At 38.0% G+C, this 16,656-nt stretch overlaps 2 protein-coding genes across 5 annotated transcripts in view; one reads left to right on the top strand and one right to left on the bottom strand.

Annotated features, from left to right (window-relative positions):
* Positions 1–457: 457 nt before the first annotated feature.
* Positions 458–5,804, bottom strand: LOC120424695 (glutamate receptor ionotropic, kainate 2). Its single transcript, XM_039588874.2, has 6 exons — positions 5,608–5,804; positions 2,343–3,564; positions 2,094–2,283; positions 1,675–2,039; positions 1,187–1,617; positions 458–1,118 (listed from the first exon to the last, which is right to left on the bottom strand). Exons 1-6 carry the CDS (start codon positions 5,678–5,680, stop codon positions 604–606), a joined length of 2,796 nt encoding a protein of 931 aa, XP_039444808.1. The 5' UTR covers positions 5,681–5,804; the 3' UTR covers positions 458–603.
* Positions 5,805–8,501: 2,697 nt separating this feature from the next.
* The window catches only part of LOC120425314 (glutamate receptor ionotropic, kainate 2), a 312,178-nt gene continuing 304,023 nt past the window's right edge, over positions 8,502–16,656 (top strand). For 2 of the 4 annotated variants that reach the window (XM_052706465.1, XM_052706467.1), the window contains exon 1: positions 8,503–9,263. In XM_052706465.1, the coding sequence (XP_052562425.1) occupies positions 9,158–9,263 (106 nt within the window). In that variant the 5' untranslated portion in view covers positions 8,503–9,157. Of the gene's footprint in view, positions 9,264–16,656 lie in introns of all 4 variants that reach the window. The other 2 variants (XM_052706466.1, XM_052706464.1) reach the window with 2 other exon arrangements.

Here is a 16,656-nt window from a genome sequence, read left to right as displayed (position 1 = left end):
GTCCCGTCTGTTTGTCTGTGCTTTGCACCTTCCATCCTACCGGCAACTTCCTTCGTTAACTTTCAGCAACTTGCTTCGTCGAACTCCAACAAATTCAACTTTTGCACAAATTCTCTATCTCTACAACTTCCTGTCGGATGGGCCCATAACCTATTGCCGCCACACCAGGTACAGCAAAAAACAGGGTTTTGTAGCTTGAAACTTAAGATCAATTTATTTGCGACTGGAGTGATTGAAGCGTAAACAAGCAATGAACAGAAATATTAGATGCCGCGACGTAAACAAAAGCCAACTGTCAAAAATAGATACCCGTCACTGAAAATGCTAACCTCTTGCTCACGGTGCTGCCAGTTAACAAGAATTTGGTGTAAAGTTTGCATTATGGAATCCATATCGATACCAAAAAAAAAAATTCTTTTCGAGAATGACAGGAAAAGTAAGCAGTTTCAAGACGGAATTGCTAAAAGAATATTGACAAACACTATCTTTATTGCACCGTAATGAAATCTCTTTACAATTGAATTAAAAGTGCACTTGCTACAATAAATAAAACTCTTTGTGTCACACAAACAATACATTTCTTCTAATAACAATTTCAAACATTCATTTGTTATTGTTGTTAAACACAAACCCAATCTTGTCCACATTCATGAGGCTCGCCCCGGTCCGGATGTTGTTGGACCGTCTGCCCACCGACTCCGAACCCCGCCTCGACTCCGACTTGGACCGCATCGAGCTCTTGGCCGACTCGGACTCGCTGAGCGTGTTGTGCACCGGTTTGGTCGTAATCGACAGATTGAGGGCAAACTTGAGTTCCGCCTTGAGCGCTTCCCACGGGGTGACCTTCTCGTCCACTGCCACCTTGCGCACGTTCCAGAGGAACTCCAGTATTCCGATCACGAAGGCGCAAAAACAACCAAACGCCAGGACGACGAAGACGCCACCGACGTTGTCTATGCCGAGTTCGGCCGCTGAATCGCCGGATGAGGTCGTAGCGGCTTCGTCACAGCGACCTCCACCGTGCATCTCCTTCCACCAGCGGGTTTTAAGCTGGTGCAGCTTGCCTTCCTCTTGCATCTTCAGTACGGCGCCGGAAATTGCGGTTCGATACGGCGAATCTACGGGAAGATACGGTTAGTTTTTTTTTGTATTATGATCTGGGAAGCGACCTCCAAACAATACTCACTGACTGGCATCGCGATACCGTAGCCCTTCGAGTCGAGCAGACCCCCGATCTGCGTCAGCTCGCAGTACCGCTCCGTAATGTACTCCAGCGAGGTCGACTCCATCAAGAACGCGTACAGTCCACGTCCCTTGAGCACTCGATCGCGACCTTCGTCGTTACTCTTGGTAAACACCGAGGGGCGGGTCGATTCCATCGCGGCCCACATGCGCTGGTACGTCGAAAAGTTCGAGCTGCGGAAGAAGCTGAGCGTACTGCCGCCCAGCACCGCTCCGTACTTGATCTTGCTCTGCTTGGCCAGATCCTCGGCACTCTCGATGCTGGCGTCCATGCGCTCCATCGTCAAGAACGCGGCCAGATTGGCGGTGTAGGACGAGAGCATGATCAGCGCAAAGAACCACCACATGCCGGCGACCACGCGCGTTGACACAGCTCTGGAAAGAGGTTCGAGGTTATCTAGGTGTCCGTTACGTCCACTAAACCATGCTCACTTTGGCAGAATGTCGCAACCTTGACCCATGATCGAGCCCATCGTCAGCCAGAGCGCGTTCAGCATGTTCCAGATGTTCTCCACCTCTTCGACCTCGTCCTGCTTGCAGGGGTGAGGGTTCTCCCAGTCAGCAGGGGCCATACGGGACAACACGAACAGCAGCACTGACACGCCCAGGTACGCCGTAGCCATGTAGATCCAGACGTCCAGGGAAAGCGGAGACAAGAAGGAGAACAGATCCTTTGGTTGGGGCACGGGCTTGGCGTACAGGATGCTGATACCAAGCGTCATGAACGGCATGGTAAAGTCCACAGCCGTTCGGCGCTCGTACGTGATCGTGAGGTCGCAAATGGCCAGGTCCGCTTTCTGAAAATGAGGGCCGTCATTTGGTTGGCATGAAATTGTCCGGCAGTTTCTTACCCGATCCAGCAGATACTTGACCAGACCGTCCCACTTCTTGGTAGCCTTGTTGTACGATCCGTACTTGCCGTCCGGCACGATCTCCATGCGGTACTGGAAGCCCAGGATCTTCGAGATTCCGTCGATCAGCTCCAGCGAGTACCCTTCGAAGCGGTTGTTCCCCTCCAGATATTCGCCTTCCTTCTTCTCCCTGAAAGACGCGATCGTTAGACTTCCAACAAACCCCAAAACAACCCCCCGTCAACCTACTTCCAGGTCAAAAACGGTGCCCCGATGCGCGACGCCACGATGAACGTCTTGTTCTGCAGCGATTCCACGATCTGCAGGTGGACCTCGTCGATGCTGCGCGTGTAGTTGATTCCGCCGCGAGGGTCCCAGATGGCGATCTTCTTGAAGCCCTCCTGCTGGTGCAGCTCGATAATGTCCAGCTGGAAGTGCGTCCGCCGGCCGTTGTCGTCGAAGATGATCGGTCCGGTGATGCCGTACTCCGTCTTGACCTTCATGTAGTTGACGATCCTCAGCCCAAACGGCCACTGGCGCAGGTTCTTGCTTCCGCAGGACAGTCTGGACGGGGTAATCTCCTCGGTTGCATCCAGTTCTCGAATTGCCGTGGCGTAGATCTTGACGGCATCGTTGTACAGCGCTGATTCGGTCCGAACGTGCTCCGGAGACACTCGGAACACTCGCTTCATCCGAGCTTCGCCCTGCTCCCAGTCGTGAACGGCGTTCTTGATGTCGAAGCTCTTCGTGTCCATCAGCCGCAGCGTCGTGATGTTCGACCTGGAGTACTTGAGCTCCTCAAAGTCCAGCGTGTGAGCATCGAGTGAGGTTATGATGTAGCTCTGGTACTCTTCCAGCATCTTGACCTCCTTCGCCTGCCGGAGGATCTCCAAGATCTTGTCCGGGTGGACCTCCAGGATGATGTGACTCTCTCCGGACGACGCAATGTCCTTCAGCAGCGGTCGGTAGTCCGGGTCGTCGTCGATTTGCCGAACCGTGATCGGATTGTCGTTCGGGCCATGGATCTGCAAAACGTCCTTCAGCCTCATCAACCCCTCGTCGCTATCGTATATGATCGTGAAGCTCTTCCAGCTGTAATCCACGATCAAGTCTCGCAACGCCCGCGACAACACGTCCGCTTCCGGGTACAGATTGATCGTCATGGCCTGCAGCTCCGGGTCGATCCCGCCCAGCGGTTCCGGATCCCAGTGCGTAATAATGTGCGGAATCTCGATCGTTTTGCAGATCGAGCTCACTATCCCGGACGTCAGCATCGAGCTCGGGCCGAAGATCGCCGTGACGCCCTCGGACGCCAGCTCGCAAACCTTCTTCTCCGTTTTGAAGCTGTCGTCCGGGGACACGTACTTGATGATCGGCGTCATCTCGAAGTGCTTCTCGTGCATGTTGACCCGCTCGATCGCATAGCGGAACGCCACCTCGGCCTCGTAGTTGTCCTCGTGGAAGATGGCACCTTGGGAGGGAAGAAGTGGATCATGAGTTCGACGTGTCGAGCTGTCAACCCTCTCACGTTTAATCGCGATTTTTTATCGCGAAAATGGGCCCTCAATCGTTCGAGCAGATTTTGACAGCTCTTCTAAGTCGAGCTGCCATGGCATTCTGGCACAATGGTGCACTTCCATTCGAGCAGTTTTCGCTTTTTTCTACAATGTATTCCATTGTCTTTTGCAAGCACCCTCAGCAAACGTCAAATCTATACAAATTGCTGCTGGATCTCTTCCGAAAAAAATCCGGCAACAATTTTGTATGGTTTGACGTTTGCGGAGGGTACCAAAAAAGGTAAACAAATCACTTCGTGCGTCAGCCAATGGAACATTCGAGCAGTTTTTACATTTTTCTGCGATGTATTTTTCATGGGTGAACTGTCAATCGAATCTAGTAATCCATTACAGAGCGCGCGATTCGTTAATGGAGCATTTCCATTCGAGCTGTTTTTTGCTTTTTTTCCTACAATGTATTCCTTATGGGAGAACTGTCATTTCTACACGGAGAAAGGGAGGGTTTGAACACTTTGTTCTCGGTTCCCATTTTCATGAACGCTTGTTCACGATTTTGGGAACTCTTTTTTCTCCGTGTAGCAAAACAATGCAAACCTCCACTGACGTGAGCAGGATAGACTCTTTGTTTACATTTCGACATTGGCCCATTCACATTGTTTTGCTTGATTTCTTCAACTCGAATCTGTTGATCCATTTTTGGGATTGATATCTCCGGGTCTCAAATCAGCGAATCGGAACGCCGTGGAAATGACAGTTACACAAACAAAACAAGTAAATAAGCTCGACTGTCGGTATTCAATTGATAAGAGAACGAAATTGTTAAATGCAGCCCCCTGGCACCACTGTAAATGCCTAGAACGTTTGACAGTTATCAAAACCTAGAAGAGCCCACGCATTAGTATGTGTGAAGAGCCCACCATAAACAATGCATTGGATAGAGTTTGAGCATTAGTATGTGTGAAGAGCCCATCATAAACAAAGCTTTGGATGAAGTAGTATTGGTGTCTTCTAATTGTTTACATAAAAATAGGGAAATGGCGCGCTTAATCAAAGATAATAATTTTGTGATAAAATTATAACAAAATTTGATTCAAGTGGTCACGCGAGTGGTCCTGTGTATCTTGGGCATATTTCCGGACGTTTATCGTGGGTGTATGAGGCCGGAAACTAAGGAGCTCTTGAATCGGCCGGCTGGCTGGCTGCAGCCGGAGAAGCAGAGTAAAATTTTACCTCTTCCGAAAACCGGCACCGGCCGGGTTCCTGTTTTTTCGGAGCAAGAATCTGACCGAAAGCTGCTCTGAATCGTGGAGTAAGTAAAGAACCTTCAACAATAGCAAAAGCACCCCCACTTTGTTTATTTTTCAAAATCTGACAGTAGACACCTTTGTTTTCTTCTTTGTTTTCTTGGTGTTCGTCATCGAATATTTTGGTTTCATAAACATGGCGGCAGTGACAGAGGGCTGGTTAAATGTGTTCAACCTCCTTGCCCAACATGTAAACAATATTGTTTACATCGCAAAAACGCCAGAAAAACATGCACTTTATTGCCATGGCAATGACAAGCTCGCAAAAAAACATGACACTTTCGTGCCTGCCGATCGTGGATCTTCGTGCGGCGAGTTGTTTTCAAACAAACCGTTCGGCAATCTTCGGCTCCGTCACGTGCACGCTCGGTCATTTTCGTGTCACGCAAAAGCAAAATGATGCGCGCGCAACTTTTGTGAAAAAATGGCGGCGCCCGTCGAGTTTTCATCAAATTTGTGCAATCATCACAAAATTTACAATTAATCGTCTTATTTCGTTCATTTCTTCGAAAAAAATGCGATTTTCACTGCCAACACTGCCACAAACGCGTCTTGCCATGCGATTTTGACACTTCGGAGCACCCGAACGGCGCCATTTTGCCGTCCAACCCGCCGTCCGTCAATTAATCGATTTTCCACCAATTAAATCGATTGCCGGCGGATTTTCCGATAAACAATCACGACCGAACTCACCCACAGGTATTTCGCGCTTGGCCCGGGCCAAAACAAGCAGTGCGGCCAACGCGAGCGGCCAAAGGAGACGCATTTTGCTCCAATTTCCAATATGGCGGCGTCTTCACGTTTCAGTGTCACATACGAAGCGAGGGAACCAAAAACTTGCGAACGTTTCGTGCAAAGATCACCGGCCGACTGATCTCGCTGATGGGTGGGAAAGCGTGAAAAACTTGACTTTTCTCGCTGTGACGAGCACGAATGTCACACACTTTGCAAGCGAAGAGCACGTGGCCTGGCTTTGACCGAATGGCCGATATTGGCAACCAGCTGATGGTGGAAAACATGGGTTCGGCTCTATTTTTAGAGACACTTCTTGTTGGTAAACAGAACCGAGGATGTTTGTAGATTTGCAGTTGCAGTACGTTTGCAGTGAAAAGAGGAAGGGATGTTGTAAAACGGAAGTTCTCTACTAGAGGTCAATTAATCATAAATGTAATTTGACACGGCCGGGTTCTGGAACGAGTTTCGACATCTGATAAGGAGTGAATGGGGAGCGTTGGAGAGTCAATCTCTTAATTGCTTCCTGAGTTGGAAGGTGTATTTAGTATAGACTAGTGATTCACTTAGTAGACAAGTAGCAAGGTTAAATTAATAAAAAAAAAAACAAAAAAAAAAACAAAAAACAAAAAATAAAAAACAAAAAACAAAAAACAAAAAACAAAAAACAAAAAACAAAAAACAAAAAACAAAAAACAAAAAACAAAAAACAAAAAACAAAAAACAAAAAACAAAAAACAAAAAACAAAAAACAAAAAACAAAAAACAAAAAACAAAAAACAAAAAACAAAAAACAAAAAACAAAAAACAAAAAACAAAAAACAAAAAACAAAAAACAAAAAACAAAAAACAAAAAACAAAAAACAAAAAACAAAAAACAAAAAACAAAAAACAAAAAACAAAAAACAAAAAACAAAAAACAAAAAACAAAAAACAAAAACCAAAAAACAAAAAACAAAAAACAAAAAACAAAAAACAAAAAACAAAAAACAAAAAACAAAAAACAAAAAACAAAAAACAAAAAACAAAAAACCACAAAATTGACAAAATTGACAAAATTGACAAAATTGACAAAATTGACAAAATTGACAAAATTGACAAAATTGACAAAATTGACAAAATTGACAAAATTGACAAAATTGACAAAATTGACAAAATTGACAAAATTGACAAAATTGACAAAATTGACAAAATTGACAAAATTGACAAAATTGACAAAATTGACAAAATTGACAAAATTGACAAAATTGACAAAATTGACAAAATTGACAAAATTGACAAAATTGACAAAATTGACAAAATTGACAAAATTGACAAAATTGACAAAATTGACAAAATTGACAAAATTGACAAAATTGACAAAATTGACAAAATTGACAAAATTGACAAAATTGACAAAATTGACAAAATTGACAAAATTGACAAAATTGACAAAATTGACAAAATTGACAAAATTGACAAAATTGACAAAATTGACAAAATTGACAAAATTGACAAAATTGACAAAATTGACAAAATTGACAAAATTGACAAAATTGACAAAATTGACAAAATTGACAAAATTGACAAAATTGACAATATTGACAAAATTGACAGAATTGACAAAATTGACAAAATTGACAAAATTGACAAAATTGACAAAATTGACAAAATTGACAAAATTGACAAAATTGACAAAATTGACAAAATTGACAAAATTGACAAAATTGACAAAATTGACAAAATTGACAAAATTGACAAAATTGACAAAATTGACAAAATTGACAAAATTGACAAAATTGACAAAATTGACAAAATTGACAAAATTGACAAAATTGACAAAATTGACAAAATTGACAAAATTGACAAAATTGACAAAATTGACAAAATTGACAAAATTGACAAAATTGACAAAATTGACAAAATTGACAAAATTGACAAAATTGACAAAATTGACAAAATTGACAAAATTAACAAAATTGACAAAATTGACTAAATTGACAAAATTGAGCCAAAATTAAGAAAATTGAGGCAAAATTGAGACGAAATTGAGACAAAATTGAGACAAAATTGAGACAAAATTGAGACAAAATTGAGACAAAACTGAGACAAAATTGAGACAAAATTGAGACAAATTGGGCAAAATTGAGACAAAATTGAGATAAAATTGAGATAAAATTGAGACAAAATTGAGACAAAATTGAGACAAAATTGAGACAAAATTGAGACAAAATTGAGACAAAATTGAGACAAAATTGAGACAAAATTGAGACAAAATTGAGACAAAATTGAGACAAAATTGAGACAAAATTAAGACAAAATTTTGACAAAATTTGAGACCAAATTTAGACAAAATTGAAACAAAAATGAGAAAAAATTAGGAAAAAATTGAGACAAAATTGAGGTCTTAAAATCCATTTTTTGCGTTGCGTAATAAATAAACGCTCCCTTATGAAAGCTCACACAGCGTTAAAGCTTCTGACATTTGACCGAACGAGAGCTTCCGTATCCCAAATCGGGTGGCACAAAACATTATCCAGACATCCTTCAACCAATACAACCCCACCAATCTGTCACCGTTGACAGTTTCCACCGTCCTTACTCCTTACGCTCCACCACGAGATAAACAACTCTTATCAGTTGCCATTGTCAAAAACTGCCCACAACCACCACCAAAAAACGCACATGGATTCGCTCCAACGCGCAAACTCGCCCCCACCCCTCCTCTTCCCCAACGAACACTACAATGTCAAACGTAAACAGAGAGAGAGAGAGAGAGCGAAAGGCTTCCCCCCGTTTTCTGCATGTATTGGTGAGCTCTCTCCCCCAAAAGGGATCTTCCGGCCAGCAAGCATCCTTTCGCAGCATCCCCACGTCAGTTGGAGATAAACGCTCGCCGCGAGAGGGCGACATCGGTTCGGGCGGCGCGTCGGCACTCCGGAACAACGGAACGCCATTTTTCCGGGACAATTTGGGTATGAGCGCGTGTGTGTGCGTTTGAGTTGTGAATCGAAGCAGCCGGGGGTGCGTTTAGTAGCGGTAGTTGGGGATGCTGCGGGAGTGAGAGAGAGGAAGAAGAAGAAGAGGAAGCAACTGTCAAAAAAAGTGAATGTGATTTTTCGCTCGCGTTGACGTTTGACGCGATTTCGGGCTTTTTGGACGGCGAATTTCGCGATGGAATCGCTGCTGAAGGTCGTCGGATTTTGACGCTGGACGGGTCGCGGACGTTTTGCGTGGAACCGGAAGTGAGCGAGGTTAGAAATGTCACGAGTGTGTTGTGAAAGTTGTGATTGATGCTTTGGGCGTAGAGAATAGGAAGAAGAACGAACGAAGGCGAGGGGAGGGGAGGAGTGCATCATCATCCAAGTGGGCGCCTATTTTCGGGATCGGGTAGTTTGTGGGAGTGAGTAGTGTGTTGTGTTAGTGCGTGGGAGGGGCAGGCAGAAGGAAGAGGAAGTTGCAGCTTCCTTTTGTTATCGTGTTTGTGAAGCTTTCGCGCGGGGGGAGTTGCGTTGCAAGTCGACAACAAACCATGGGCAAGCGGTTCGGTTTTGTGACGGCGCTGACGCTGTCACTGGCCTGCTGGTTCCTGGTGCTTCCGGAACCGAGCGCGGCACTGCCGGACACCATCCGGATCGGTAAGTTTGCACGGGGGAATCGTTTCTTAGGGGGCGAGCTGTCAAAGTTGGGTTGTTTTTTTAAGGGGGAGAGGGAGAGGAAACTCTTTCGATATTTTGCCTTTTTCCCTTCTGAGGGTGCAAAGGAGAAGGATGGGATTTTCTCTTTTTATCTTCTACTTTTGGGTCGGAACTTCTGCTTGTGGAGGAATATTTTAAATAAAACAAATCATACTGTTTTTTTTTAGTGATAGACTATTATTATTATTATAATCCTGCTGATGAAATTGTAACACCTAAAAATAAACTAAAAAATAATAATCAAATCCGGTTTTCTGAAACCCGATTAAGATATTACAAATTTTACCTAAAATTTTTGTCATATATAAAAAATGCAAAATATCAACGAATTCATTAAAAAAATTATTTAAACTTGTACGTCTGTTAACAAACTGTGGTTCCAAAATTCAGAATTTGTTAGAATATTAGAGCAATTCTCTACGAAATCGGTCTTTTTTTAATTTTAATTTTTGTATTTTTTAATCTGGCTGAAACTTTTTTGGTGCCTTCGGTATGCCCAAAGAAGCCATTTTGCATCATTAGTTTGTCCATATAATTTTCCAAACAAATTTGGCAGCAGCCCATACAAAAATGATGTATGAAAATTTAAAAATCTGTATCTTTTGAAAGAATTTTTTGATCGATTTGGTGTCTTCTGCAAAGTTGTAGTTATGGATGAACACTACACTGGAAAAATGTGATACACGTTAAATTTTTTTTGACGATTTTTGGTTTCACTTTTTGTCACTAAAACATGATTTGCAAAAAACACTATTCTTATTTTTTTTTCTAATATGTTTTAGGGGACATCAAATGCCAACTTTTTAGAAAATTTACAGAATGTGCAAAAAATCTTTGACCGAGTTATGAATTTTTCAATCAATACTATTTTTTCAAAAAATCGAAATATTGGTCGCAAAAAATTTTCAACTTCATTTTTCTATGTAAAATTGAATTTGCAATCAAAAAGTACTTTAGTATAATTTTGATAAAGTTCACCGTTTTCAAGTTATTGCCATTTTCAGGTAACTTTTTTGAAAATAGTTGGATCATTTTTGGAGACATATTTAAGGCCAGATAAAATAGAAAATTATCGAAATAGAAGTCCTACGAACTTAAAAATAATTTGAAATGTATTTTTCATATGGGCTCGCGTAAAATTATTTTGATTTTTAAGAAAATGTACCGTACTTTTTGATTTAAAATTAAATTTTTCATCAAAAAAATCCAAATTCGGTATTTTTCTCGGTTGAATTTTTTATGCTTTTCAAAAATCATATTTTTTTTTCCAAAAGTCTTGAGACCATTGCAAATTTTATTTAAGTTATTGTCTCTCCCTTAAAAATTCAAAAATTAGAGGTCAATCAAAATTATTATCTCAAATTAAAATTAAAATTAAAGTTGTTAAAGTTATTTAGTTGTACATTTTTAAATATAACATTTTCAGCTTTTTACAAATAAAAAACGTAAAAGCTTAAATAAAATTAAAAAAAAAATCGTTGTCCAATTTTCCGAAGTGACATTTTGGCGAGGACTTCGAATAATCGAGAACTGTATTGCGAAGGTTAGACACAAGATTTAATTAAGGTGTAATTAATCGGAGAAATGTCAGGAAAAGGTAGGGAATTCGACCAACACCGGGAAAATAATAAAGTTATTCAAAATTCGTCAAACATTTCTGAATTAATTGTGGTTTTCTCTTTTTTTAAAATGCAGAAAAAAAGGTTTATAAAATGACAGTTTCTCCATCAGATTTTAAAAAAAATCACAGCCATGTGATCGATGGTGTCGAAAAATCGATTTTAGATCATATTTTGGGTTTAAATGATAATTTTACATAGAAACCCAAAATGTGACCAAAATTCGATTTTTTGACACTTTGGCTCAATTCTGAGGGCAGATTCAGAACCAGCGGGCAAAATTACATGAAAAAACATATTTTTGGACAATTTTCGAATTTCGCTAGGGTGGTCCCATATGGTTTTCCCTTGAAAAGTAGACTTTTGAGCAATTCTCTACGAAATCGGTATTTTTTCTTCAATTTTATTTTTTGTATTTTTTAATCCGACTGAAACTTTTTTGGTGCCTTCGGTATGCCCAAAGAAGCCATTTTGCATCATTAGTTTGTCCATATGATTTTCCATACAAATTTGGCAGCTGTCCATACAAAAATGATGTATGAAAATTAAAAAATCTGTATCTTTTGAAGGAATTTTTTGATCGATTTGGTGTCTTCGGCAAAGTTGTAGGTATGGATACGGACTACACTGGAAAAAAATGATACACGGTAAAAAAAATTTGGTGATTTTTTTATTTAACTTTTTATCACTAAAACTTGATTTACAAAAAAACACTATTTTTATTTTTTTTTATTTTTTGATATGTTTTTAAGTCTCACCCAAACAGCCCACCAATTTTTGATGTCGATATCTCAGCAACTAATGGTCCGATTTTCAATGCTAATATATGATACATTTGTGAAATTTTTCGATCTTTTCGAAAACAATATTTTCAAAATTTTCAAATCAAGACTAACATTTAAAAAGGGCCAAACATTCAATATTACTGTTTGGGTGAGACTCAAAAAACATCAATTTTCCAGTTTTTAAATCTTTGCATGGCAATATCTCAGCAACTAAAGATCGTATCAACAAAGTCCGAAGAGGCAAAATATAGGCGATCAAACGTCAAAATTACCCACCACTAGAGGGCGCTGAAACTTGGGGTGATGTTTTCATTATATCCTAAAGAGAGCAAATCGGTTTGAAATTTGAAATTGATTTATTTTATCGTCAAAACCAAATTTGTAAAACATAATACCATTTTAAGGTAAGAAATAAAGAGCTTAATTGATACAAACAATTTTTTTTTGTGATGGCCGATTTTTCCTGTTCATTATTTGATTCAAAATTAGGAAATTTTACAATCAATTAAAACCAAATTAATTAGTTGAGAAAGTAAGTTATTCAAGTGAACTGATGTTTTTTTAAGTCACTTTTACCATAAAAGCAAAACTCTGTTTAAAAAATTTAAATTGGATTGATTTTCAAAATTAGCAATCTAACCTCACTCTCGCGTTTTCAATCCGGATCTCAGAATTTTCAATGAAAATGGCAACTTAGCAAAAAATTCAAAAAGTCAATCGATAATACTTTTTATTTCTTACCTCCTGTTGACTTTATTTTAATCCAAAAGATCAGTTTTCATAAAAAAATCTTAAAATAGTTTTCACTCCCCTTTGCACTTATCGCGCAAAAACGTAAACGTAACCTTCCACCAAAGTTCTCCTACTCGAATGTAGATGGCGAATCGTGTTTTTAGCTTTGGTTTTGGGGGCCTATAGAGAATTTTCTCAGCTCTTCAAAAATATTTTTTTCAAAAGTGGGCAAACATGTGCACTAATTTAAATAAATAAAAAACTGCGACTATTTTCAAAAAAGTCACCTAAATATGGATTTAACTTGAAAACGGTGCACTTTATCAAAATTTCACTAAAGTACTTTTTGATTGCAAATTTAATTTTACATCGAAAAATGAAGTTGAAAAATTGTTGCGACCAATATTTCGATTTTTTGAAAAAATCAGTATTGATTAAAAAAATCATAACTCGATTTTTTGCACAACCTGGAAATTTCTAAAAAGTTGGCATTTTATGTCCTCTAAAACATATCAAAAAATAAAAATAAATAAAAATAGTTTTTTTTTGCAAATCAAGTTTTAGTGATAAAAAGTTAAATAAAAAAATCACCAAATTTTTTTTACCGTGTAGTCCGCATCCATACATACAACTTTGCCGAAGACACCAAATCGATCAAAAAATTCCTTCAAAAGATACAGATTTTTGAATTTTCATACATCATTTTTGTATGGACAGCTGCCAAATTTGTATGGAAAATTATATGGACAAACTAATGATGCAAAACACCCTTGAGATTTTTTCAGCGTTTAAAGTGTCTTTCAAATGCAACCTGGCGCTTTAGATTTGGCTTGCGCCTTTTCGAGATATTTGAGTTTTAAATTTGCATCTTTTGACCCTTAAGTCTAAACTGACATGTCAGAAACATAAAAATGTTTGATTTTTAGAGCTCTAAAAGTGCACCGAGTAACACTTTTCTCTAAAACTTAACCCTGAATTGCCACGTTCAAAAAACTGATTTTTAAAAGGTTTGCTCAGATGCTTTCTATAAATTTGGTCGTAGAAGGCGTAGATTACGAGATAAAATTTTGGTGTCTTGGGCAAAGTTGCTTTGATTGGCAAGTCCAACAACTTTCTAGAAGCCAAAAAATTTCCCAAAAATATTCCTGAAAAGTTAGATTTTCGAAAACACCCTAATCGTGAACCACCCTAATTTTTAACCAAATCAAAAGTTGCCACTTTTCATTTACAACTCTTCTGAAGACACCAAAGCTCCAAAACTTCACCATTTTTTGGGAAATCAATTTTCCACTTAATTTTGCAATCTGGACCACTGTGCAATGTAAAAAAATAAATTATGGGAAAATTTTCCTAACATCCTTTAGTAAAGTATTGAAAACCATTAAATTTAAAGGAAATGTTCTACTTTGAAAAAAGTAATCTTCTATACAAAAAAAAATCACTTTCGATAGATGCACAAAAAAAATTTAGCGCTTTTTGGTTTAAAATTTGCTTCTAAATACATCTAATTTTATAAAAACTGCTGATTCTTGAAAAATCATTGACGAGTTTCTTCATAAATATTGTTAACAATCTATTTTTTAGATTTCAAATTAGGCTGGTACAAATTTTATTTAAAGTTTTGTCACCACCCACTTCAAAGTCTGTCTGAAAAATCAAGGGGAAAATCATTTTTTTTTCAAAAAAACTTCAAAATGTTAATGATTCCTTGCGTTTAGAATCATTTTAGCGTGTTTTTGGGTTTGCTAAACAATCCTTATATTTTTTTTGAAAATTTTCGATATGGTACCGCAAAAAGTGGCCAGCCCTACTGCGATGCATTAACCGCAGAGGGAACTCTGTGAATGGACCATTACCATACATTTTAAAGAATCTACAGGGAAAGGAGATCATAATTCAAACTATACTCAAAGTCAATTGAGTCGAAACGTTATCATACCTCATAGAAGTGGTGCAACCACACAATAAACGAATGAAGAAAAGTTGCTTCCTTCAGCAACCTTTTTGCCACAAACTAGCTCACATACACATGACCACAGTGTGAGACGTGGTCGAAAATTGAAATTTTACTATAACAACTTGGATCCTTGACGAGCTTGACTTGACCTGACTTGGAGCTGCGGAGTCTTGCTGGGCTCATCAGAGAAGCGCACGCAGCGCTGTTGATTACATGTGGAAAGTGAAAACTTTTTCCGGTCCAAAGAAAGCGAGCTTTGGACCCAAAAAGTGGCAACTTTTCTCCCTTTTCGGTAACTTTTGCGAACACGATACCTGCTCTCTGTATCGATTTTTGGAATGGTTTTTTTTGTTGTGGTGTGTGCTAAACTTTGTGGCCAGTTTCGTAGCAAATTCATCATTTAATAAACTGAGTCAACCCAGTCCGGGTGCCCTCCAGAGTGGCATGGTGGGACAATTTACACCGGAGGAATTCTGTGGAAAAAGCTGGACATGACTCACGCCCCGAACAAGGACGAGTTTCGTTTTACACACCGGTAATTGGACCAATTCAAGCTCGATAGGTTAGTTAGGTGGGGGAACTGGTCACTGAAAGTTGCACAATGGAATGGAGTAAATTTGGTGGGGAAGCAAAGTTTGACTAGGAAATATCATGTCAAATGGCGTGTGTGAAAATCTAATTTGTGGCTTTTAAACTAAAAACTAAAATGGACAAAAATGACAAAATTTACAAAATTTGAGAAAATTGACAAAATTTACAAAATTTGAGAAAATTGACAAAATTTACAAAATTAAGACAATATTAAGACAAAATTGAGACAAAATTGAGGTACAATTGACAAAATTAATACATAATTGAGACAAAATTGAGACTAAATAGAGACTTAATTAAGACTAAAATGAGACTAAATTGAGACAAAAATGAGACAAAATTGAGACAAAATTGAGACAAAAAAGAGACAAAAATGAGACAAAAATGAGACAAAATGGAGACAAAAATGAAACAAAATTTCGACAAAATTGAGACAAATGGAGACAAAATTGAGACAAAATTGAGACAAAATTGAGATAAAAATGAGACAAAGTTGAGTCAAAATTGAGACAGAATTGAGATAAAATTGAGACAAAATTGAAACAAAATTGAGACAAAATTGACGAAATTGACAAAATTGACATAACTGACAATATTGACAAAATTTACAAAATTGACAAAATTGACAAAATTGAGACCAAAATTGAGACAAAATTGAGACAAAATTGAGATATAATGGTGACAAAATTTAAACATAAAAAAAAATTTAAGCATAACTGAATCAAAATTGAGTCAAAATTGAAACAAAATTGAGACAAAATTGAGACAAAATTTAGACAAAATTGAGACTATATTGAGACTAAATTGAAACAAAATTGAAACAAAATTGAGACAAATGAAAACAAAATTGAGACAAATTGAGACTTAATTGAGACTAAATTGAGACTAATTTAAGACAAAATTGAAATAGAATTGAGACAAAATTGAGACAAAATTGAGACAAAATTGAGTCAAAATTGAGACAAAATTGAGACAAAAGTGAGACAAAATTGAGACAAAATTGAGACAAAATTGAGACAAAATTCAGATAAATTTGAGACAAAACTGACACAAAATTTAGACAAAATTGAAACAAAATTGAGACAAATTGAAACAAAATTGAGACAAAATTGAGACAAAATTGAGACGAAAATGAGACAAAATTGCGACAAAAGTGAAACAAAATTGAGAAAACTTGAGACAAAATTGAGACAAAATTGAAACAAAATTGAGACAAAATTGAGACACGATTAAGATCAAATTGAAACAAAATTTAAACAAAATTGATACAAAATTTAAACAAAATTTAGACACGATTAAGACCAAATTGAGACAAAATTGAGACAAAATTGAGCCAAAATTGTGACTAAATTGATAAAAAATTTATACAAAGTTGAAACAAAATTGAGACAAAATTAAGACAAAATTAAGACAAAATTGAGGCAAAATTGAGACAAAATTGAGACAAAGTTGTGACAAAATTGATACAAAATTGAGGCAAAATTGAGACAAAATTGAGACACGATTAAGACCAAATTGAGACAAAATTGAGATAAAATTGAGACACAATTGAGACAAAATTCCTAAAAATTGATGCAAAATTGAGACAAAATTGAGATAAAATTGAGACACAATTAAGACAAATTTGAGACAAAATTAAGACAAAATTG

The sequence above is a fragment of the Culex pipiens genome, chromosome 1, assembly GCF_016801865.2.
Source record: "Culex pipiens pallens isolate TS chromosome 1, TS_CPP_V2, whole genome shotgun sequence".
Classification (NCBI taxonomy): domain Eukaryota; kingdom Metazoa; phylum Arthropoda; class Insecta; order Diptera; family Culicidae; genus Culex; species Culex pipiens.
The sequence above is the reverse complement of the archived record's forward strand: the minus strand, read 5'-3'. Positions and strand labels throughout refer to the sequence as shown.